Here is a 24,662-nt window from a genome sequence, read left to right as displayed (position 1 = left end):
GTTATTGACGTCATCTTGGCAGATAGAGGTGGAGCCTGTAAGGTCATCGGGTCAAGTTGCTGTGTTTTCATTCCACAAAACGCGCCATCCGTATATCAAGCTATTACACGTCTGCATAAAATTGCAAATCAGATACATCAGAATCCAGGCACCTGGACTTGGTCCGGTTGGTTCTGGACAACGTTAACTGCTTGGGGATGGAAGATCCTATCCTTCCTAGGCTTTGGCCTTGTCATAGTATTCAGCTGCTGCCTGTGCCTACAGTGTGGGCCGGCGATATGTGGACTATGTGCCACATCGTGCATTGAACATTCCAGTTTTCTCTCAAACAGACAACGGAAGAGAGCCGAACAAATTATGTTACAAGAACAAACTGATCAATTTATGATGATCGATATATCATGAAGGGTCCGTAGGGAACAAGGAGGGAATGAGGAAATATAAATTTTGGTCAAGTTATGTTCCCTATCGCGTACCCCACCGTCTCCATGTACGAGTTAAAGTGCATGTAACTTCCCTCCTGTGCCAGCTATGAAGACGCAAATACATTTGCGTCCAACGTTAACATGTCCTCTTTCAGACCCACCCTGAATGGGTTGGATAGTCCGTTCCTAAGTATGCTATGCCAACGTCTTCTTGTAGTATACTCTACATGTTTTTCAGCTCTGGCAAAGTAGGCCCAGAATCTCTGCCATCGAGCCTTTTCCTCCCTTCTGACTCTGAAAGCCTCAGCCAGGCTGCCCAGGCTGCCCCCGTACCCGTGAACTCTGCCTTACTTCTAGCGCGGCCCACCACGCTCAGCTCAGCCTGCTGCCTGCCAAGACTGACTACAACCTTCGAGTTATCTGTTCCGCTCCTCGAAAATACATTCCTGCCTACTAGCTTCAGTAAACATTCCCCAGCTGCAGAGCCAAAGGGCCGGCCTGTCTCCGTGCAAGTAATTCATAGCCTCTGTTACCATGCCCCCATGGAAGGCCCATGCCCCCACGTTTCTCATCCAGACACTCAGGCGCTTATACACGCACTCACAGTCAGTATAGAATAGCTTCTGCCCCAGAGACCTTTCCGCCCAGATAGCTCAGTTCCTAAAACACCAGATATCAGATATGATAGAAGCACAAGTTGATCTGACATGCTAGACTTCTGTCTCTTTCCGTCAGTGCAAATGTCAAGCCCCCTGCACCCTCCAGTTTCACGCTAAATCTCACGTCATTCAGCTGCGCGCGCATCCAAGCTTCTGATTTCCGCTGACATTGCAACATTTCTGTTTTAGTGCCACCCACATGTGACACCTACCTGTGACGTTTCTAGCACACACCTCCAGTTACGCCTAGTCCACGCCTTCTGATTACGCACTAGTAACACGTGGATGCTGTTATCTTGTCTACTCTCAGCTGTTACGCCTACTCTATTACTTCCTATGATGTAAATTAAGTATATAAGCTATGTATTGTCAATAAAACATTGCTCTATCCCTTCTTCCACCCCTGCGGTGGGAAGAACATGATATCCTGGTCTTGACCATTCCTTTTTAAGGAATAAAACCCCTAAGAACTCTAACACCACGGACTCTGGTTCTTTCTTTCCGATTTGAGTTATTATTGATTAAGTACTTACCTGCATAGAAATTACGACGGTAAATTATATATTTACATCACCCTCATTCCTAATACACTACAAAAGCTATCAACTGATGTCAGGTGCATCTGTAAAATGGCCTGTTTGGTATATAGAATATTACATACTAATTATTTCCATTACCTGTAATGGACATTTAACATCTCTGGGGGCTCAATCACTTGCAAGGCACAGACATGCTCCTTCTGGAAGCACCGTATTTTAAGGAAACATTCCTCCCATCTGAGATTCAAGGATCTCCTTTCCGTGATGCCTTTGAATGAAAGACCTATCACCTTTGTATAAAACACCTCTGCTTTGGACTCTCTTAGCTGCCCTACCTTACTCCTAGACATTCTGATTGCTGAGATCAGCCTTTTGCTCCCTAATTCCTACTAGAGTTTTTATTTAACTATTTCTACATAATACTTACATTTTAGCAATTCCTATTTTGCTCCATGTGTGTTTTGTATATAGAAATGTGGAATGTCTTGAATGTCACAGGGACCTAGTCCTTGCTTACTAAAACTACAGATAAATAAATAAAAAAACAAGAATAACTATTTTAGAAACAAAGGGTGTGTTTTGGGAATTATAATAATATATATTCCAACTAAAGGCAATAGTTACACAATTTCCTTCATATGTGCAATTACAGGTTAAGATTTGATGCTGGTGGATTTGCCACTGGTAACCAGCATCTAAATCACTCACAAAGACCTTGAAGTTAAATCATGGTATGGTGCATTAAAATACGGCCATGGTAGATTACATTTTAATACACCATATGCAAAGTACTACAGGGAGTGGCATATGACACAACCTCGTAAAGTTATGTTCAGAACTTACAGGAAAGGAAACAAAAGTCATAAATGATAGCATAGAGAATACACCCACGCTTCCTTCTGTGACACACCCTTCTTTCACCTACTTAAATGTAATATCTTTCCCACACATAACTATTTTAACCTGCCTATCGTGAGAAACCTGATTTATTTTTTAATTTAAATGTATCCACCTTAGACCAGACTTAGGTGCCCAATACGATCGCGGACGGACTTGCGTCCTTCCGCGAGCCCTGAGTAGGAGGGAACGTCCGCATGTGCTGCGGCGTTCCCTCCTGTGCAATTAGGATGTGACCGCCACCCTGGCGGTCACATCCTCTATTTTTAACATTGCGGCGGGTGCTGCTTTAAGCAGCACCCGCCACAATGTTAAAAATGAAAACTGTGCATTTGCATGCACAAAGCAGCAGGCACCGTGCGGGGCCTGCCGCTCTGTGCACGCAAATGCAGGGGGGGTACCCCAATGTGCAGCCCCCACCCCCAAACAAGAATCAGTATGCCTTTGCACGGCGGAAATGCCGCCGTGTAAAGGCATTGAACTCCAGACATCCTAATATGGCTGGCGGTGTCTGAGAGACACCGCCACCATATTAGGCCTTTTCCGCCGCAGTTGTAAGCCAACCGCGGCGGAAAAGCAGCGGACTGAACCAGGACCCACCAGCCATCCTAATGTGGCGGTGGGTCTTTGGTGGATCCGTAGAGGATTTTCCGCATCCGCCGGGTCGGCGGTGGCTTCCGCCGGCCCCGAGGATGCGGAAAATCATCCATCGTAATGTGCCCCTTAATATGGAATGACATGCAGTTGCTTAGAATGTATTTAAAAAGCTGCACTGTCCACATTAATTCGAAAATAGGATAGGTCTACTTTAAATTATGCCTTATTATATCTGCATTTGAACATATTAAGGGAATGATCAATTTTATTTCTCTTGGCGTATCTTTCTTCTAATTTTGTCGGCTCTTCCTAATTTCTATGCTCATATAATTGTTATTCTCTATTTCTCTCTTGCCGCCCTCCATGCCTATTGCATTATGCCTGCACATACATTTACACCTCAATAATTCATCATCATGCGTTTCAACAGATCATTTCGCATTTGTGGCAAATTCATTATTGGTGAAGAACCATTGCTGTACACTGTTTGTACAGAGCCTGCGATTCAAGCTCACCAATCTTTGCGCTGAGTCGAATGTAACAAGCCTGCACAGCACAGCACAAAGAGACTGGTCTTAAGGATTAAATTAAAGTTCCGTCTCATCATTATTCAAGAGGCAGGACTCCTTCTGCGGATGTTTGTCATCCGATGCAAATGCATAGATAGAGGAGCCCCATAGATACGTTTGCAACATGCCAGGGTTACAACTCTTGTTCTTAAAAGGCCTGGGGATTTGATGCAAAAAAAGTGTCCTTGGGAAAGAGCTATCCAGGAGAGCAGGCACAGGTCAAGCAGTTGCTGTCTGCTGCTCACGACTGTCCTTCACAGTGAAAGCTGTCCCCCATGGATAGTATCTGCCAAGCGAGTGGTACCCACTGAAAAGGGTGGTCCGTAATAATGTTTACCTTACGTTGGTGCAAATCATTGCTATATTTCCTTGACAATCCCACAGAAGAATGAAATGCCACCTTTGCTTTCATCTTTTCCTAGTGATTTGCAAGGAATCACAATGAGAAAATATTGAGTCACAGGAACATTTGCAACTGCAGATCAAAAAACCTGATCTGTGCTATTTTGTGTCGGCCTGGGATTTGTGGGTAAGACATCTCAACCAATAAGAAAAACAAGCAGCCAATGAATCCAATTCGAAATAAATAAGACAGATAAAAGATGATGTGTGGTGATTGGGGTTAGATTGATTCTTTTCTAATGAATGCTTGGAAGATAATAATCATTTTCTAACTTTAGAAGAGAATGGGCGCATCTTTCTAAGCAACAGCAGTGCCACTACATTGAACAATGGCAATAGACTGGAACTCATTGATCCATGAATGAAATTTAGGGGCTATGTTTGGCTTTTGAGATAGGATGTGGAATTATTTACAATTTACGTGTTCTACCTTGTAATAGGCACCAGGTAAGGGCATCGAGCCAGCCCTCAATCTGATGTGTAATTTTGTCATGGGAGCTTAGACTGGTCATTTGTGTTGAGGGCACATTGGAAGTTGCATCTTTTTACAAACATAACATTTTGGCCTTTGACAGATTTATTCAGGGTAATTGTTTGGTTGCCATCCTAAACCTTTTAAGGTCCTTTGGATCAAACACGTTTTAACTGTGGCCGTGAAGTGAGCGAGTATCTCGTGTTTGTTTTTTAACTCATGGTTATGGAGCTAGCCAAAGATGATAACATTCTCATACATAATATTTCGACATTTGTACAATTTGTTGGCTCTGGTGTTGCAGAGAGTGAAGTTTTAATAGCATTTGGTTTGGTCTTATATATGGGAGTTTGCGTGCCCTATATTGTAACTGAGTAAAATTCGAATATGGCAGCCATTGTAACATGCCATCGGTTTTAGGAACTAGTTTTCATTTAATGCAGGTAGATAACACCTCTTCAAAAAATTATATTTAGTTAGTAAGCAACATTTTGAATTAGCAGAGTGTGTTTTCTGTGCCATGTTTGATTAAATGAATGCAAAGGTTTCAGTTATTAAATAATGCATCTAGTTTTCACTAGTGTTCACCTAGATAATGCATGTGTTTAATTTGTTGTACATGTAACAGACACACTAAGTGGCTGTTTAGTTCTTGATAGAACACCACACCTATACTGTTTTCTTTACCCGGTAATTGTTTTTCAGATAGTTAGTGGATGCCTGGTTTGCTTAAAGAAATACTCCCTATTAACACACCCACTATACATACATATATATATATATATATATATATATATATATATATATATATATATATATATATATGAAAAAGGTTTCCTCCCCAGCTCGCTCTGCGCTCGCAGACACCGCCTCCACGCCAGCAGAAATGAGGACCGGACCATCAGAGTCAGCAAAAGATGTTTTATTATCCTTCCACAGAACCAGCGACGCGTTTCGAGGAAAAAAAGCCCTTGTTCACGCTGCAACATGTTAGGAATAATAATGCTTTTTTTATACTTGCAGTGATACTGACACCACCCCCTAGTGGTGTCCACCAAAATCATGTGATTAACAATAAATAGTGAAGAAATACTATCGCTGGTAACAGTTCTCATTTGCTGATAGTGCAAAATACAAAATGCAGTTACTGGTTAAATCCAGAAAATAACACAAGAAAGATTGATGAATGTCAGATCTAATATCATACCATGTAAACATTTTCTTATATTGAAAAATTAAGTTTCAACTGACCAATAAGATCGTAGTCTGTGCAAATATGCAAATATCTATCGTAGCAGCGAAAGTTAAAGTGCAAATAATTGTATAAAAAAGTGCATGAGTGAAAGAGTTACAAAAATATGCAAAGTAGCGGGAACAAGCCATTCTACCATAAGAACAGAGATACTCAATTACTAAATGTGCCTACATATTGTATTGGATGTTGGGTAAATAGTATTATTCAATTCAATGCTCTCTAAAAAGTTTCAGATGGTAAAAAGCTATATCGAAAAAGTTAAAAATGAAAATATGTATAAAAAGTACCATATTTCATATATGTACACACAAACATATCATCATATCACAAACAACCAAAATATATTGCAAAAAACCTATTCTGGAAACAATAACTTTTACAAACTATCTACATTATTCTTATATATATATACACTCATATATACACACATCTATCAGTACATTTATATACACACAAGGTTGTATCTACAACTATATACACCATCCATTTCTACAATAAAATTTAATTTACTGTACAATACAAAACTATCATAGAAAAACTCAATAAAAAATTGTTTCATTGAATCCTAGAATAATACAGTTTGAATGTAGAAAAAGGTGCATATCTAAAGACAACTATATAAAGTGCATAGCGTACAAAAACATAAATATGTGTCTATCGGAACATCATTATTAATCGAAACAGTACTGTGGGGTATATATCTCGCAGTCAGTCTCCTAATAGGGAACCTAACTAGGAGTGCAAAGGCTACATGTATAGGAAAACTGGATTAGTATAGAAGACTCAGATAGATAACTACACCAGAAAGCTTACAAAAAATGGTGCATTTCTTCAATATTGTTGAGCCCATTGGGCCAACGGCTATCGAGTTCTAGGATAAATCTAGATTCCAATTTCCTAAGCTGTGCTTCTCGGTCACCTCCTCTTCTTAGATAAGGTACAGCCCCAATCACGAAATAACTAAGGCAATTCAGATCTTTATTATGTACCCGTTTGATGTGTCGTGCGACCGGGTAAGCCGGGTCACTGTGTAGAATGGCCCGCAAATGCTGTAAAATTCAGACGTGCACCTGGAGCTTAGTGCTGCCAACATATATAAGCCCACAGGTGCACGCCAGAACGTAAACAGCATGATCTGGAATAGTTGCCATTGATGGTCTTGGCAACTGTGCTGAAAGGGGTATGATAATGTGTGGTGGTGACTCCGAATTTACAGGCTCGGCATATATATATATTCCCCAAGGAAGCATCCTCCGAGACCTCCCAAATAAATACCCGAGCACAATAACAGGTTCATACTAACGGTACGATAACTTCATGACAGTATGATGGACCGTGTCCTGGATGATGGTGAAACCTACTAGGCCTTCCCAGTCACCAATGAAGTCAAGCAAGAGTGTGGTCTAGCACCATCGCTGTTCAGCATGATATTTTCTGACTGATGCCTTGGAGCACTGCACTGAAGGAGTAGGCCTGAAGTACAGAACTGATGATAACTCTTCAATTTAAGGCAACTGCATGCTGTCACAAAGGTGAAGAAAACTGTGCTGCAAGACGTTCACTTTGCTGACGATTGTGCTCTGAATGTTAGTGCAGAGTCATAAATGCAAGCCAGTATGGACAAGTTTTTTTCTACATGCAACAACTTCAGTCTCACCAGCAACATCAAGAAGATTGAGGCCATGTGCCAGCCCGCTCCCCTCGCTCCTCACACGAAACCATCCATCGTTGTAAATGGACAGAGACTGTAAGCAGTAGACCACTTCACATATTTGGGCAGTACCCTTTCCCGGGCAGTGTCAATCAATGCTAAAGTAAACTGCAGGATTGCAAAAGCCAGCTCTGTGTTCGGCAGATTGTGCCTCAACATTCGGGAACATCAAGGAATCAGCCTACTAATGACGCTTAAGGTCTACTGACCAGTGGAGGTTCCAACTCTGCTGTACACCTGCGTGACGTGGACTGTCTAACGGAGTAATGCTAAAATGGCTCAATCACTTACACATGCCCTGTCTGAGAATAAGATGGTAGGACACAGTGCCAAATACTGAAGTCCTTTTCAAAGCCAGTCTGCTTTAAGTACATACACTGCTGATGAAAGCTCACACCAGATGGCCTGAGCATGTTGTAAGAATGTCAAAAGAGCGTATCCTCAAACAGCTCATTTACAAAGTACTCACTCACGGAAAGCGCTCCCTTGGAGGACAAAAGGAGTGGTTCAAAGACATTTTGAAGGCGTCCCTGAAGTCCCCCGAGGTCAACACTGCCATCTGAGAAACCCTTGCACTGAACCATTCAGCATGGCGTAGCTTCTTTCACAGAGGTTACCAAATTTGTGAGGCGAGTCGTACTGCTGAGGACCAAAGAAAGTGTGAGTTGCGAAAGTCCAGAGCTGTCTGCACAACACCAACAGTGTCATCACATGTCTGCTCGACGTGTGACAGGATGTGCCACATTCGAATCGGACTACAATGTCATCTTTGGATGCACAGAGCCCAGTCAGTTAAATAATGAGATTTCAAGGCCATCATCGACAATGAAGGACGAACATCATCATTACATTTGGGATTGTTTCAAAAGTGCTGGGTCTTGTTCTGGGTAGACTTCTGACTTGCAATTTAGAAATAGGTACAGGAGGTTTCTTTCCATTAAGAGGAGAGTGTCCATTTTATTGCCTTTGTACAGGTGTGCTGAATGTTTGGGTTAGTGGACTACATAATATTTGGCAACATGAACACAACAAATAGTGGAGTTGTCTTGCCTACTTTTTGGGAATTTGTGTTTTAAATGTTAGATCTTATATATTGTTGCATGATATACAGGTAAACACATTGCTCATTTTTTAACAAGGCCTAACTCGATTGTATATATACATATTTGTATGTTTGCTGTGTTTATGTGATTGCTTTTGATATATATTATACATGAGGCAATAATGTCCAGTGTTATTGTAGGATTAAAGTGCGTTAACTAATGTGCTCCAAATATTTAGGTCTTAGGTGATTTTCCTGAGAAAGGCAGCTAATACCACTAAGCTTTGAGAGCGTGGGCCATTAAGGACCGTTGCGGTCGGGCCAGGAAAATATCTAAGGAAGATGTACCTCACTGATTCAGCCACAGATACTTGTTACTGAATGATATAATAAGCACACAGGCAGACTTATTTAGCTGCTTCCAATTCTTTTTTTGTAGAAAGGTTTTCATATAACACAACATGACCTGTAGGGCAAACCAAATTATTTTTGAAGAAGCAAATATCAATGTGCTTTCCCTTAGTCCATGTTCAATTTCACCATTTCGAGTGCATATTAAAAATAAACATATTTCTATTATTCCATATATTTCATAAAGTGGGCACTCATTGTGTCTTTGGCTGGCACCATAAGACCCTAGGGGCCTCATTGCGATGTCAGTCGGAAACTAAACCTCCAGACTCCTTGTCGGATTCGATTACGACCGACTCACAGTCGGCGGTTCTGTCCGACCGATTATGAAACTTCCGAACACAGTTCAGAAGGACTCCCATTGACTTCAATGGGAGCCTGTGCTCCGACCAACAACAAAAGCTCCTAAAGGGAAAATGGGTGTCTGTGGATAACCTTGCACCCTTTAGTGGGCACCCCATGGTGTCTGCCACACTGTGCATTGTTTTACAGGGGGTCCCTTGGGTACACCCTCGACCTCAAACAGGAGGACTCAGGATGAAGGGGGGCCTGCTAGGGGCCCCCAAAGTCAGTTTCCGACAGCCTTTTCCTGTCAGACAGACCAAGTCGGAAAGGCTGTTGGAAGCCAACATAGTGATTGGCTGGTCGGAAACGCTGTCCGTTGAACTGTACCAATCGTCTCCAACCGACTCGGATTCTCCAAATGCCGGTCGGAACCGATTCACAATGACCGAACGGTTCCCCTTTTGATTCAGAGCATCATAATTGACCGGTCTGGATTGTTTCTGACCGAGTCTGGCAGATGGGTTCCGACATGGTCTAGGGAATCTGTCAATCGGAGGCTTTCCGGCCGACATGATAATCAGGCACTATATAATTCTAATTACTTAAAATAGAGAGAATAATAATAACACATTCTCATCAAAATAATTATTTTATTATGATCCGAAGAACCCTTTTTGATTATGTACGTTAAGACTTTTGTTGGACATATATAGAGAATGAATGGATGGATAAAAAGAAAAGACAGCAACAGCAGAATGGATGGGAACCTGGGTGGTATGGACATTTTTGCCAGGGCTGGTATTGGTTCCCAGGTGTCCATGGCCATGTCTTGTTTACAAGCTATATATCAAATGCACGTCTGGTCAAGATATACATCGCTATATCAAACCTAACATCATAATATTGCTACTAAAGTATGATAATGAACTTTTTACTACTTAAATAAAGATAAACAATTTCAATACCTTTTGATGAAATTATATCCTGTCCAGTGTATGAGTGCAATTTTACTCTCTTCTTCCCTCTTTTGGAATCAAAAATGTCCTGTATTCTCAATACAAGCTGAAATGAAATGAGAGAACAAGAGTTAGAAAATGTCATGTCCATCCTGTGATTATAATACAATGGGAAGAGGCATTGCCAAAGCATGATGGCTATTTTTTTTTTTATGGCAAGCGTATGACATATGCCACAAAAATAACAAAAATGAAAAGAAATAAAAAGGGAAAGCATGCCACCTCACCATGATGGCAATATGCTTGCCACAAAAAAATGTAATTGCATTTAACTTGAAAAGTACAGTAAGTTCTTCTTAGCAGGCAGGTATATTTAGAACAAGTATTGAAACCCTCATTTGTTTTTATCTATTTCACTAGAAAGTACGATTCTTATTAGAACAAAAAAGGTACAATTGACATTAAATTACTGTAAGAAATTGGGTTACTGCTGGGGGGGGGGGGGTGAAACCCTACTCAAGCATCAACCACAATTTCTAGCAAGGTAATGTCACAAACGACCCCTAAATTAACTTGTGCGTGACCCTCTGAACCCTCTGGTAGCTTGACACAACAGCGTTCAGGTTTAACTTAGAGGCAATGTGTAAAGAATGTATGCAACACTCAAACAGTGATAAAGTGAAAACACAAGGAAAATCCCACAACAATTTAGCAACAGAGAGTAAAATTTAATACATTATTTGAGACTAAATTCAGAAAAATCCAATCAGCTGAAGCATTCGAATGCAATGTTAAAGATTTAAGGGAAAACAGCGCTTAGAAGCACAAAGTGCCAACTGTGGTTAGCTGGCCGTGCTGGACCAGGACAAAGTCACAACTTCAGGCAAGGACTAAGTTAGGCCTGCTGGACAAAGTAGCTAAAAATCTAGATTGCGGACCTTTGCGAGGTTCTGCACTGAAGATGCATCACGCAGCGGCAGCTGCAAGGTCCTGCTTTGACGATGCGTCATGCATCATGCAGAGGTGGTTTCCTTGGACCTGCGGGGCTGCAAAGCGAGGTAGGTCCTGTGTCGAGGATGTGTTGCACAGCAGTGATTTTGAGAAGCTGCGGCACTGCGATGTGAGGTCCTGCGTTGAGGTTGCGTCACACAGCAGCGGTTCTATGGAGCTGCAGAGGCCAGTGATTGGGGATGCATCTCGCTGCCGCAGTTCCGATGCAAGGCTGCGAGGCGATGTATCATGCGTCACTGGTTCTGCCTGAGGCTCTGATCAGAAGATCAGCCAACTAGCCCTTGGAGTCCCTCTGGTGGTCCTGGGTTCAAGATGCAGGTCCAGTCATTCTCACTCAGGTAGCAGGATAGCTGTGTAGCAGTCCTTCTTGCAGAGCAGCACCGCAATCCTTCGGAGTCTTCCACAGGTCCAGAGGTTTACTGAACAGCTGGATCCAAGGGTCCACTATATATACCTGGTGTCATCATTGAAGTAGTAAAGGGTTCTAGAGGTTTCCACCCCCAGATGTTTTTGGTATTTCCTGCCTCCCTGCCCCGGCCTCAGCGTGTCTGGTGGCACAAAATACTTGAGTCAAACCCTTTATGAATGTACTCAGGCAGAGGCTTTGTGATGTGCAAGTGTGGTAGGTGACAACTCCTCCCTCTCATCAAGTCAGAGATGGCTCATCCTGCCAAAATCTATTCCTCCCTTTGGCTTAGTATCTGGGAGTTCTTCAAAAGGGCCAACTGCCAGATAAACCTAGTCATGTGACCCAGGATACAGGCTGCAGGCACCACATGATTGGGACAAGAAAATGCCAACTTTCTAAAAGTGGCACTTTCGGAATTGTGACTTAAAATCAGACTTTACCACTAATCGGGGTTTTAAATTATAATTCTTTAGACACCTATCTCTACATCCCTACTTTCTCCGAATTGAAAGTTATCACGTATTAAAAGAAATAAGGTAACCCATGTTTATACTATGAAAGAGGTAGGTCTTGCAGTAAGGAGAAACACATTTAAGAGTTTTTCACTACCATGACATGTAAAAGTTAAAAGTACATGTTCTAATTTTTAAATACACTGCACCCTTCCCTTTGGCCTATTTAGGGCCTACCCTAGGGGTGACATATGAATTAAAAAGCAAGGTTTAGGCCTGATAAAACATTTATTTTGCCAGGTCAAAATAGCACACATGGACTGCAATGGCGGGACTAAGACGTGTTTAAAAGGCTACTTAAGTGAGGGACAAAATGAGCGCCACAGGCCTGCTAGTAGCATTTACTTTGCAGGTCCTGGGAACATGTAGTACCACTTTACTAGAGACTTACAAGTAAATGAATGTGTCAATAGGTTTAAAGCCAATTTCATCCTATTTAAAGGAGAGAGCACCAGCGCTCTAGCACTGAATAGCAGTAGTTAAGTGTGCAGATTCCTAAAAGCCAACAAAAACAGGTTCAGAAAACAGGAGGGTGAAGGCAAAATGTTTGGGGATGAACTTGCAGAGAGGGCTAAGTCCAACATGACCCTCTTCTATCTAAAAGCCAGTGTAGTCTAATCAATACCTTGCTGGGCTTTCCTGCTTTGGAAATAAAGCATGGGAGAAGGACCTATTATGTACGTACCGTTGTATGTCCTTCTGAACTAAGTTGAATCCCTCTGTCTACACTCTCCTGAGCCACTAAACTGACCCTTGGGGAATCCTTTTCCTTCACTTGTGGGCCCCATCTGTGTCATTCCTAACCTTAACATGCTCATATATGCATCCCAGGAGGCAAGTCATCTACCACCATTGCCAACAAAGTTATGTGAACCATTCACCCCCTCGGATCAGACTTCTGTTCCCAACTCAAGGAAAGTTCTGCCCTTAGGAACAGCAACCAACAGAGGCCACTGACAGCTGTAAGTGTCAAGAGCCACGCCCCAGCCATCCAGGGTTCTCTGACCTTTGATGTTTCTCAAAGTGGGGAGGTGGGGAGAGGGCAACAACTCCGGGTGTTAGGCACCCTACTTCCACTCTTTTTCGCACCAGTACAGGAGTGGTATCCTGAGACTGGTTTTCCAGCTCAGATACTCTACCCTTGAGACTGACCAGGAGTCAGAAGTGAGCTTTTTCTCCCTCTGCCCCTCCATCTGGGATCTAGCACCATCTGCTTGCAAGAAAACTGAAATGTCAAGTAGCAGTGTCTCCTCCATTAAGGTGTGTGAGCATTGCCCCACTGCTCCCTGAGTAGTGCAAAAAGGCGAAATAAAATGATAACACATTATTGTCATTTTATTTTTTAGTATTGAGCTAGTTTAGAGCGGGGTGGGGCTGGGCTACCGTCACGGAGCAGGGAGGAGGAGTGGTGGGCACCATAAATGCACATGATGGTTTGACCGGATGTCTTAGGACAGCCAAACCGACATGCGCAGTTTGCAATTCTCCACCCAGTTATTTTACACAGCTGGGTAGAGAAAAGTCCTAGGCTCCCAGTCACTGTATGAGTGGCAAACCAGGCCCCTCAGTGCAATCACAATGCTGAAGTCATGCTGGTAATACTATTACCAGCATGACAGCAGCGTACTGGTTGGCTTAGAGGATTCTGGGAGCCTGTGTCCTGCCGGGAGTTGACAGGAACAGAGTAGGACGGAGAAGAGTGAGCCGGCCGGTGGTGAGCCGGTCGACCTTACGTGAGCGTTTTTGTGTGTCATTACTATGTGCTCATAGCGCTGTTGCTCTGGCTCTGTCTTTTAAAATAATTACATTTTGTTATCTCATTTAATTTTATTGCGCCGTAATTCTAAGGATTTTGACTTTTAAAAAATCTTTGTTCACTGCCTACCTCACCTGCATATTTACAAAAAGGGGTGGTGAGGGACAGAGTCTCTGAATTAAACAGAAAGCTCTCACCCAGTCAAAAGATCAGGGCTAGATCCAACACCGTTTTTTAGCTCACTGCACCATCCCAGTTTCAGAACCTGACTGTATGCAAATTAGTCTGTTCCTGTCCCAGTGCATGATGGGAACAGGACAAACCAAACTACAGAAGCCAATTCTTACACTGGGAAGGAAACAAGCTCCCGGGGACCGGTTTCTGGCATTACAGCCGTCTTCGGCCCGGTTTGCTTGAATCCTGATGGTGCAATGAGCAAGGGTCTCACATCTGAGAATACCCTTCCACGCTTAGGGTGGACAAAAATATTTACAAAAAGGGGTGGTGAGGGACAGAGTCTCTGAATTAAACAGAAAGCTCTCACCCAGTCAAAAGATCAGGGCTAGATCCAACACCGTTTTTTAGCTCACCACCCCCTTTTGTAAATCGATTTTGGCCACTATAGGTGTGGCAGGGTATACTCAGACATGAGTCCCTTTCTCACTGCTCCATCAGGATTCAAGCAAGCCGGGCCGAAGAGGCTGAAATGCCAGAAACCGGTCCCCGGTAGCTTGTCTCCTTTCTGGTAAAGAATTGGCTTGGTAGTTTAGTCTGCCCTGTTCCCATGATGCACTGGGCCAGGGACAGACTGATTTGCATATAGCCAGGTTCTGAGCTGGGATGGGGCAGTGAGATAAATAACGGTGATGGATCAAGCCCTGATCTTTGGACTGGGTAAGAGTGGTCTGCTCAATTCAGACACTCTGTTCATCACCACCCCCTTTTGTAAATCGATTTTGGCCACTATAGGTTTGGCAGGGTATACTCAGACATGAGTCCCTTTCTCACTGCTCCATCAGGATTCAAGCAAGCCGGGCCGAAGAGGCTGAAATGCCAGAAACCGGTCCCCGGTAGCTTGTCTCCTTTCTGGTAAAGAATTGGCTTGGTAGTTTAGTCTGCCCTGTTCCCATGATGCACTGGGCCAGGGACAGACTGATTTGCATATAGCCAAGTTCTGAGCTGGGATGGGGCAGTGAGATAAATAACGGTGATGGATCAAGCCCTGATCTTTGGACTGGGTAAGAGTGGTCTGCTCAATTCAGACACTCTGTTCATCACCACCCCCTTTTGTAAATCGATTTTGGCCACTATAGGTGTGGCAGGGTATACTCAGACATGAGTCCCTTTCTCACTGCTCCATCAGGATTCAAGCAAGCCGGGCCGAAGAGGCTGAAATGCCAGAAACCGGTCCCCGGTAGCTTGTCTCCTTTCTGGTAAAGAATTGACTTGGTAGTTTAGTCTGCCCTGTTCCCATGATGCACTGGGCCAGGGACAGACTGATTTGCATATAGCCAGGTTCTGAGCTGGGATGGGGCAGTGAGATAAATAACGGTGATGGATCAAGCCCTGATCTTTGGACTGGGTAAGAGTGGTCTGCTCAATTCAGACACTCTGTTCATCACCACCCCCTTTTGTAAATCGATTTTGGCCACTATAGGTGTGGCAGGGTATACTCAGACATGAGTCCCTTTCTCACTGCTCCATCAGGATTCAAGCAAGCCGGGCCGAAGAGGCTGAAATGCCAGAAACCGGTCCCCGGTAGCTTGTCTCCTTTCTGGTAAAGATTTGGCTTGGTAGTTTAGTCTGCCCTGTTCCCATGATGCACTGGGCCAGGGACAGACTGATTTGCATATAGCCAGGTTCTGAGCTGGGATGGGGCAGTGAGATAAATAACGGTGATGGATCAAGCCCTGATCTTTGGACTGGGTAAGAGTGGTCTGCTCAATTCAGACACTCTGTTCATCACCACCCCCTTTTGTAAATCGATTTTGGCCACTATAGGTGTGGCAGGGTATACTCAGACATGAGTCCCTTTCTCACTGCTCCATCAGGATACAAGCAAGCCGGGCCGAAGAGGCTGAAATGCCAGAAACCGGTCCCCGGTAGCTTGTCTCCTTTCTGGTAAAGAATTGGCTTGGTAGTTTAGTCTGCCCTGTTCCCATGATGCACTGGGCCAGGGACAGACTGATTTGCATATAGCCAGGTTCTGAGCTGGGATGGGGCAGTGAGATAAATAACGGTGATGGATCAAGCCCTGATCTTTGGACTGGGTAAGAGTGGTCTGCTCAATTCAGACACTCTGTTCATCACCACCCCCTTTTGTAAATTACCTCACCTGCATAGCGTTTCATCTAGACCCCTAGCTGTGACTTCTGGAGCGCTAACACGGGGACAGGAACTTTCCCTGACCCGCCTGAAGATTAGCGTTCAAGTCGTCCAGGGTGTTGCACCTTGCTGGCTCCCCCCTCCACTTCCTGCCGCCTACTTAGGCACGGATGTGGCGGACGTGCCAAAGGTGCGCCAAAGGCAAGCCCGTCTGCGCCCGTCCGCGCCACGTCCGCGACAGGCGCAGGCCATGCTGCACAAATTTTGCCTACACTGTCCTATCTTTCAGGTGACCTTTGCAGGCTCAATCTCCCTAATAAATCTCTGTGCCACATCCCTATGGATCAAGTATGGGGTCCCTTTTCATGTCGAACCTGTAGATGGTCCTCGCCGTGGTCCGCACTTGATTGCCGTCCTCAACGAGAGACCATTACCACCAGCTCTCTCAACTTTAAAGGGGGGCTTATTAATGCACGATCGATGTGCTGCCATAATCAAGATGTCAAGGAATTAATCCTTGACCACCATCTAGATTTTCGTTTCTTAACCGAGACGTGGCTTAATGACTCCAGCAACCCCGACCTGGCAATTGCTCTTCCGCCTGGCTTCGCCATCCTTAGATTGGACAGGTCAAGCGGGAGAGGCGGTGGAATAGCCATAGTCATCAGAAGCTCACTGAAATGCCATACATTTGATCTAGGCCCCCTTAAAGGCGCCGAAGGCATAAGCTTTTCTATCAGGCTCAATGTGGATTCGTCCTTCACTGGAGGCTTGATATATCGTCCCCCTGGTAGTGCCACCATGTTTTGGAGTCCCTGGGAGAATCCCTTGGTCAACTGTTATTGCGTTATCCTACCTTCACACTCATGGGCGACTTCAACCTTCAATTAGAGTCTAAAACTGATGCCCAGGTCATCAATTTTTATCAGACTCTTGACATCTTTGGACTCCACCAACAAGTGGCCCAGGCTACTCACTGTGCAGGTCACACTCTTGATGGGGTTTGCTTTAACTTCCCTTTACTGGCTACATATTTGCCCATTCCGCAAATTTGGACTGACCACTGTTTTATCCCCCTTAACATTAGTGTGCCCCATTCCGGGAAAGGGGCAAAGGTAATTCAACAACCTTCATCCAATCCCAATTGGAAGGCTGTCGCCGCCAGCATTAAGCTTAATCCTCCTCAGCAGTCGCAGTCTCCTAGCCTGTCTGGTGATGTGGTCCAAGATTCGAAAACCTTTCATACTTGGCTGCGACACACTATCAAGGACTTTGTTACCCCAAAGCCTCCCTCCTCAATGGAGAAAAGGAAAAAGGTACACCCAGTCCCTGGCGGACAAACATCTTTTGTGTAAAAAGAGTGAACGCAATTGGAGGAAAACTTATGACCCCACAGCTAGAGCTCTTTATGTAGAACACAGGAATGCATACTTTGCGAGTATCAAAGTAGCAAAAAAAGACCACTACATTGCAGCTATCAAGGAAGCTCAACAAAAACAATAAACTGTTTTCTCCATAGTGAAATCTTTTACCCACCCTAAAGCTCTTCAATCTGTCATCCCGCCATCTCAAGATCTTTGTAATCAGATTGCTGATTACTTTGAGGAGAAAATTTAACTTCTTCAGGTGAACTTTCCGCCCATCTCCTCTCCTCCCTTGCAGGGCTTCAATGCAATGATGGGGACAACGGCTTATACGCTTAGTAGGTTTGCCCCTGTGTCTCTCCTACAAACACGCGAAGCCATCAGGGTTTGTAAATCAGGAGCGCCCTCTGACTCCTGTCCCCCGCTGATTCTCCACCAAATAATTGATGTTGTCAACCCCATCATAAATGTTATAGTCAACTCCTCACTCAGTTCAGGCATTGTCCCACCGGATTGGAAAAAAACAATAGTTAAACTGCTTAAGAAGAAACAAAATAAAAGTACCACTGATCTCTCTAATTTGCGCCCCATATCCCTTCTTCCAGTTCTTGGGAAGATAACAGAATACATGGTCCATCAAGAACATCCTCAGCAGTCGGGCTTTTGTTGTCCTAGGCATTCCACTGAAATGGCCCTCATTGAACTCTCCGATTCCATCAAATTCTTACAGGATGATGGGAAGAACGCCGTCTTGATATTACTAGACCTATCGGCGGCGTTCGATACCATCTCACATAAAATTTTAATTGACAGGCTGAGAATTAATGGCATTACAGAGGTTGCCCTTGACTGGCTAAACTCTTTTTTTATCCCAGAGAACACAAACCATCTCATTAGGTCCCTTCCTCTCAAAGGAAACAAGCATTAGAAATGCAATAGGTCTCGCAGCATTAGAGTTAGTGCTTTTAGAATTGTTTATGGGTTTTTTTGTAAATCTTTAGCATTTTTGTTCCCTGTAGCCAATGCTAAAGAATTAAAAAAAAAAAGCCATAAACATTTCTAAAAGCTCTAACTCAAATGCTCCGAGACCTATTGCACTGTGTGAGGGTGAGGGGTTGAGGGTGAGGGGTTGAGGGTGAGTGAGGGTGAGGGTGAGTGAGGGTGAGTGAGGGGTTGAGGGTGAGTGAGGGGTTGAGGGTGAGTGAGGGGTTGAGGGTGAGTGAGGGGTTGAGGGTGAGTGAGGGGTTGAGGGTGAGTGAGGGGTTGAGGGTGAGTGAGAGTGAGTGTGAGTTAGGGTGAGGGGTTGAGGGTGGGTGAGGGTGAGGGGTTGAGGGTGAGTGAGGGTTTGAGGGTGAGTGAGGGTGAGTGGGTGAGTGAGTGAGGGTGAGTGAGGGTGAGTGGGTGAGTGAGTGAGGGTGAGTGAGGGTGAGTGAGGGTGAGTGAGTGAGGGTGAGTGAGGGTGAGTGAGGGTGAGTGAGGGTGAGTGAGGGTGAGTGAGGGTGAGTGAGGGTGAGTGAGGGTGAGTGAGGGCGAGTGAGTGAGAGTGAGGGCGAGTGAGGGGTTGAGGGTGAGGGTGAGGGGTTGAGGGTGAGGGGTTGAGGGTGAGGGGTTGAGGGTGAGGGGGTGAGGGTGAGTGAGGGTGAGTGAGGGTGAGTGAGGGGTTGAGGGTGAGTGAGGGGTTGAGGGTGAGTGAGGGGTTGAGGGTGAGTGAGGGGTTGAGGGTGAGTGAGAGTGAGTGTGAGTTAGGGTGAGGGGTTGAGGGTGGGTGAGGGTGAGGGGTTGAGGGTGAGTGAGGGTGAGGGGTTGAGGGTGAGGGGTTGAGGGTGAGTGAGGGTTTGAGGGTGAGTGAGGGTGAGTGGGTGAGTGAGGGTGAGGGTGAGTGGGTGAGTGAGTGAGGGTGAGTGGGTGAGTGGGTGAGGGTGAGTGAGGGTGGGTGAGTGAGGGTGAGTGAGGGTGAGTGAGGGTGAGTGAGGGAGAGTGAGGGTGAGTGAGTGAGTGAGTGAGAGTGAGGGTGAGTGAGTGAGGGTGAGTGAGTGAGGGTGAGTGAGTGAGGGTGAGTGAGTGAGAGTGAGGGTGAGTGAGTGAGTGAGAGTGAGGGTGAGTGAGTGAGGGTGAGTGAGTGAGTGAGGGTGAGTGAGTGAGGGTGAGTGAGGGTGAGTGAGGGGTTGGGGGTGAGGGGTTGAGGGTGAGGGGTTGAGGGTGAGGGGTTGAGGGTGAGGGGTTGAGGGTGAGGGGTTGAGGGTGAGTGAGGGTGAGGGGTTGAGGGTGAGTGAGGGTGAGGGGTTGAGTGGGAGGGGTTGAGGGTGGGTGAGGGTGAGTGAGTGAGGGTGAGGGGTTGAGGGTGAGTGAGTGAGGGTGAGGGGTTAAGGGTGGGTGAGTGAGGGTGAGGGTTTGAGGGTGAGGGGTGTCCCCAAACAGAAAGTTCCAAACTTTGCCATTGGCATATTCTAAACCTCACTCTTAAACATTACATACCAACAGTCACTATGCAATGCTGAACAAACCCGGCAATTGGTGAAAACGGCCAACTTTCAAAATCTAGAAAAGTTAATGCCCTGTAACAATTTTGTAAAACCCCGGTCAAAATCGCCCAGAAAACAACCCTGAATAAAAAATAAAACTGACAACTAAATAGATTCCTACTTGCCTCCCTACTGGGTCCATAGACTGACACCAAAGGACATCATCAAGAATCAAGAGGATGTTGAGCGTCGTTCCCGATACTCTTTCAAAAAAAATTGCGAATAAACGTGAAAGGCTTTCACGGCCGGCCGGTCGTGAAACTGAAAGCATGGCCGGCCGGCCGTGAAAGCCTTTGATGTAATCAACACACCCCACACACCTCCTTTGTAGTACAAATTGGAGCCTCTGGAGGGGTCTTCCTGCCTCGCTCTCTCGCACCCAGCCAGGCCCAGCCCTTTAATATTCAAGGGTCCAGACACTGCAGGAAGGAGCACGCAAGGCTGATGCAGACCCCCTAGGCAGGGCTTGTGAAAGAAACCAAACAATGACCTCTCCTGGTTCACATGCAAACCCATCCCGCGAAGAATTTGGAGCATTTCTTGCCATGGAATCCGAGGCCACTGACACCACTAGACTAATTCAACAGCGAAAGTCCAATTGTTTCAAGAAGAAGTAGGGTGTACAACAGACGGGCTAGGAAGCAATAATTAGAGCTAGTCCATTAGATTCTAAGCATTCATGTATTTACTTGCCGCCTTCAGTCATAACTTTACCAGTAATTACTTTCTTGTGTCCAAAGTGACTCTTTCCCATGTTCTCTTCATTGGTACACTTTAGTGGACAATACGGAAACAATGTGCTTTCTTCAGTAAGTAAGCACCCAAACTATAATCTATCTACATAGCCGCCACCCACTTGGTAACCTGTTCTACATAGCAGCTGTCCATGAAGAAGCTACAAGGAATGGTAGTGCAGAATTCCGTCGGTTTTTCAGCACTGGTCTTCTACGTAATAACGTCACCTTGCTGTGGAGACACTATTAATTGGGGCTTTTTACACTGTGACTCTTTTACTGTGGCCTTTGAAACACTTATCTTAAATTTCAAAATTTGGTCCAATTAGCAGACAGGCAAAGACGGCACATCGGAAGTAATGTCGCTACTGGACCGGATACACGGGCCCGTTTCATTGCACAAACCCGAGTTATTTCTGCGGAACAAGGTTGCCCTGGGTAGACCGCATTACACTGACGATACACTGCTTATATTGCCTCGCTTGTGGAGTGGGGTTGGTTCGTAGGCCTCTGCTTTGAACTTTACAAGACTTTTAGCGAGGTGTTAAACTCTAGTTTTCCCAGGTCCCTTTTCCTAATTGTGTCACTTGCCTATACATTAGTAGTGCAGCGGTATTCAAGAGGGCATGTGTGAACTCTAAATCCGACATTGCGGTTTTGGAATTGTTGAGAGGTTGGGGGACGTTAGAAGAAGACCTTCGTTTAGTGTCCACAAACGGAATTCGACGGAATCATTGTGTTTACGTAGCTTTGCTCTTTTAATATGCGGAGCATTATGTTTAGCCAAGCATGGAAGCGACTCCAAAACACTCGCCTGCAATACAGACCACGGACAAACATTGTGTTACCTTCTGTTCTGTGTGTCTGCGGTGTGTAATGCGTATTCAGGAAGACTGGTACACAGATCCCGGCTTATTTGCTGAAAAACAGGATATGATCGTGGTACACGGTGGGCCGTTAGCAAGGGGTGCTTGATAGCTCACAGGAAAAAACAAGCTTCTCAGCAGTGATCGCAGGCTGCCAGTGGGAGGGAACGAGCGAGCATATGGCGAGCGGCGGGGGAGTCTGGTGCGAGGCGCGGGGGGGGAACAGACCACGGACAAACATTGTGTTACCTTCTGTTCTGTGTGTCTGCGGTGTGTAATGCGTATTCAGGAAGACTGGTACACAGATCCCGGCTTATTTGCTGAAAAACAGGATATGATCGTGGTACACGGTGGGCCGTTAGCAAGGGGTGCTTGATAGCTCACAGGAAAAAACAAGCTTCTCAGCAGTGATCGCAGGCTGCCAGTGGGAGGGAACGAGCGAGCATATGGCGAGCGGCGGGGGAGTCTGGTGCGAGGCGCGGGGGGGGGATTGAGCACACAAAATAGGCTTGCAGACGGCGTTAGACGGAAGGAAGAGAGGGGAGGGGGAGGAGAAATGCGACACGGCGGGAGGGGGCGGGAGCGGGTAAACAAAGACGGACGTGCACGCGCACGCGCTTTTAAGGTCAATGCGCATGCGCATAAGCTCAATGCGCATGCGCATTGACCTTAAAAGTCACGGGCACTGCAAGGAATCGCCACGATTCCTTGCAGTGCAGATAAAGAGTGGATAACTCGCAATACTCTCGCCTTGCTCGATGCGCATGCGCATCGACAGGCGAGACCTAAAAAGGTGACATCTGGAGTTCCACAAGGCTCCATTTTGAGTCCACTACTATTTAATATATATATGGTGCCTATCATCACCCTAATTGAATCGTATGGGATATTTGTGACTTTATATGCCGATGATACACAAATGATTGTATCATTAGATAAAAACACCACCAGTGCCGAACAGAATTTCCAGAATTGTCTAATGGATGTTTTTCTGTGGATGTAATGCTAACAAGACGGAGATATTGCTCATGGGGAAACATGTCAACTTTAACCCAAACAAATGGTGGCCAGAAGGCTCCACTGGCCAGTCCAGCTCGGTAGAAGTAGCCAGAAACGTAGGGGTCTTTTTTGACTCCTCTCTGTCCTTTGACCATCATGTTAGGAATGTGGCTGGCAGTTGCTTTAGTATTATTAAATCTCTAAAGACATTTTTTGACTTTCTTCCTACCGATTCTAGAAAGGCGGTTGCAGTGGCCCTCATACTTTCCCGTTTGGACTACTGTAACGGTCTTATGGCAGAGGTCAAAAAGGCCACTTTGAAAAAACTACAGAGTGTGCAGCATGCAGCTGCAAGACTTGTGCTTAAATTACCTAGAATGTCCTCCGCATCCACGGCCCTAAGGACTCTGCACTGGTTGCCCCTTCACAAAAGCATTTTGTTTAAAATCCTTCTAACTACATTTTGAGCTCTCAACAACATCGGCCCAAGGTATCTCTCAAGAAGATTCACTTGTTACAAGCCATCCAGAGTTTTGAGATCAGCAGGCGGCAACCTGATTACCATGCCAAGGTTTCGCTACAAAACCAAGGGGGGGAAATCCCTCACGGTCTTGGCCTCCAAAGCCTGGAATGTCATGCCCATAGAACTCAGACTTCTCAATCTAGAGAGTTCCTTTAGGAAACAATTGAAAACTTGGATCTTCAATCTTTCCGATGCATATGCAATAGACGCTATCTAACCCTCACGGTTGTTGCCACAGATGCCCCGTAGCGCCAGGATGCTCCTTTCGGAGCGACAGTTAGCGCTATATGAATACCCTATACAAATACAAATACAAGAGGAGGTGTGGAAATTGAAGAACTTGATGTACATAAACAGCATTCATTTCCCTTTTTTCCCACTCCTCTCCCTGCGCGTACCATGAATACCGTAAAGCATTAACTACATCCCACTGCCAGCAAAGGCCTGTACTCCTGTGTACATGACAGCCATTTTAGGCACCCTGGCCTTTTGCCCGCCTAAGATTAGGCTCACCGGCTTCCCTTCTGCGTGTATACGAACTCTCTCTCGTGCATAAACCATGAAACCCTCTCCCTTTTGCGCGACCCTGCCCCGAAAGGCAGCCCTTCTGCTTGACCCACGCAAAACCCCCCATTTCCCTCTTGAAAAAGCATCCTTCGCCTCAGCTGACATAACCCCCACCCCAGCTGTATCTGACTGTCCCCGTTCTCTCATGTACGGGTCATAAGACCTCTCTCTCTCTGTGCGACTCTGTCCCTGCGCGCACCCTGACCCCCTCCTTCTCCCTCACATGGACAAGTCATAAACCTTCTTCTGCAAGACCCTGTCCTTGGGAGTCACGGCCGCGCCTGACCAACACCTCCTTTCCCTCCATGAATGCCCCTCTATTGACAAAGCACTCCCTCCGCGCTCGATTGTCCACGCGGCATGAATGCCACTCCTTTGATGACCCCTTCCCCGAGTCCGACTGACCACACATGTCCGAGGCCATCGCCTGAGCCAGAGGATATCATTTACTGCACTTTATTGTATGAAGTCACTCCCCTTCAAAGGACCCACTATTGATCCTGGTCTCCCCACCCCCTGGGCTACGATCAGGCGCACACATCCTAATAATCAGCGGAACATTCAGCTGCGTCATTGCCCCCTCTCCTATCAGCAGGTCAAGGGTCCCTATTGTGAACACATGTGGGGTAGGATTGACACGAGGATTATGGGGTTATCTTTTCTTTGTTTCACAATGTCTTGCTTGTAATGCCAAGTGTTTTGCAAGGTATAAAAGACGGAGTCTCAGCTCACTTGTTAGAGCACCTCCCGATGACACCTTGTTTCGTGTCTGAAATGACTGGCTCTCCTCATGAGAAATAAACTCTGTTCTTGTGATTCCTGCTCCCAGTGCCCGTCTCTTTTTTTGGTAATTA

General features: G+C 45.5%; 1 protein-coding gene across 3 annotated transcripts in view; it reads right to left on the bottom strand.

Moving 5' to 3' along the window:
* The window catches only part of DENND2C (DENN domain containing 2C), a 388,745-nt gene that overhangs the window by 145,804 nt on the left and 218,279 nt on the right, over positions 1-24,662 (bottom strand). For all 3 annotated transcript variants that reach the window (XM_086923286.1, XM_086923287.1, XM_086923288.1), the window contains exon 6: positions 10,230-10,326. In XM_086923286.1, the coding sequence (XP_086779412.1) occupies positions 10,230-10,326 (97 nt within the window). The remainder of the gene's footprint in view (positions 1-10,229; positions 10,327-24,662) is intronic.

Source organism: Lissotriton vulgaris, chromosome 5 (assembly GCF_964263255.1).
Source record: "Lissotriton vulgaris chromosome 5, aLisVul1.2, whole genome shotgun sequence".
Lineage (NCBI taxonomy): Eukaryota > Metazoa > Chordata > Amphibia > Caudata > Salamandridae > Lissotriton > Lissotriton vulgaris.
This window is presented reverse-complemented; position numbering and strand designations above follow the sequence as displayed.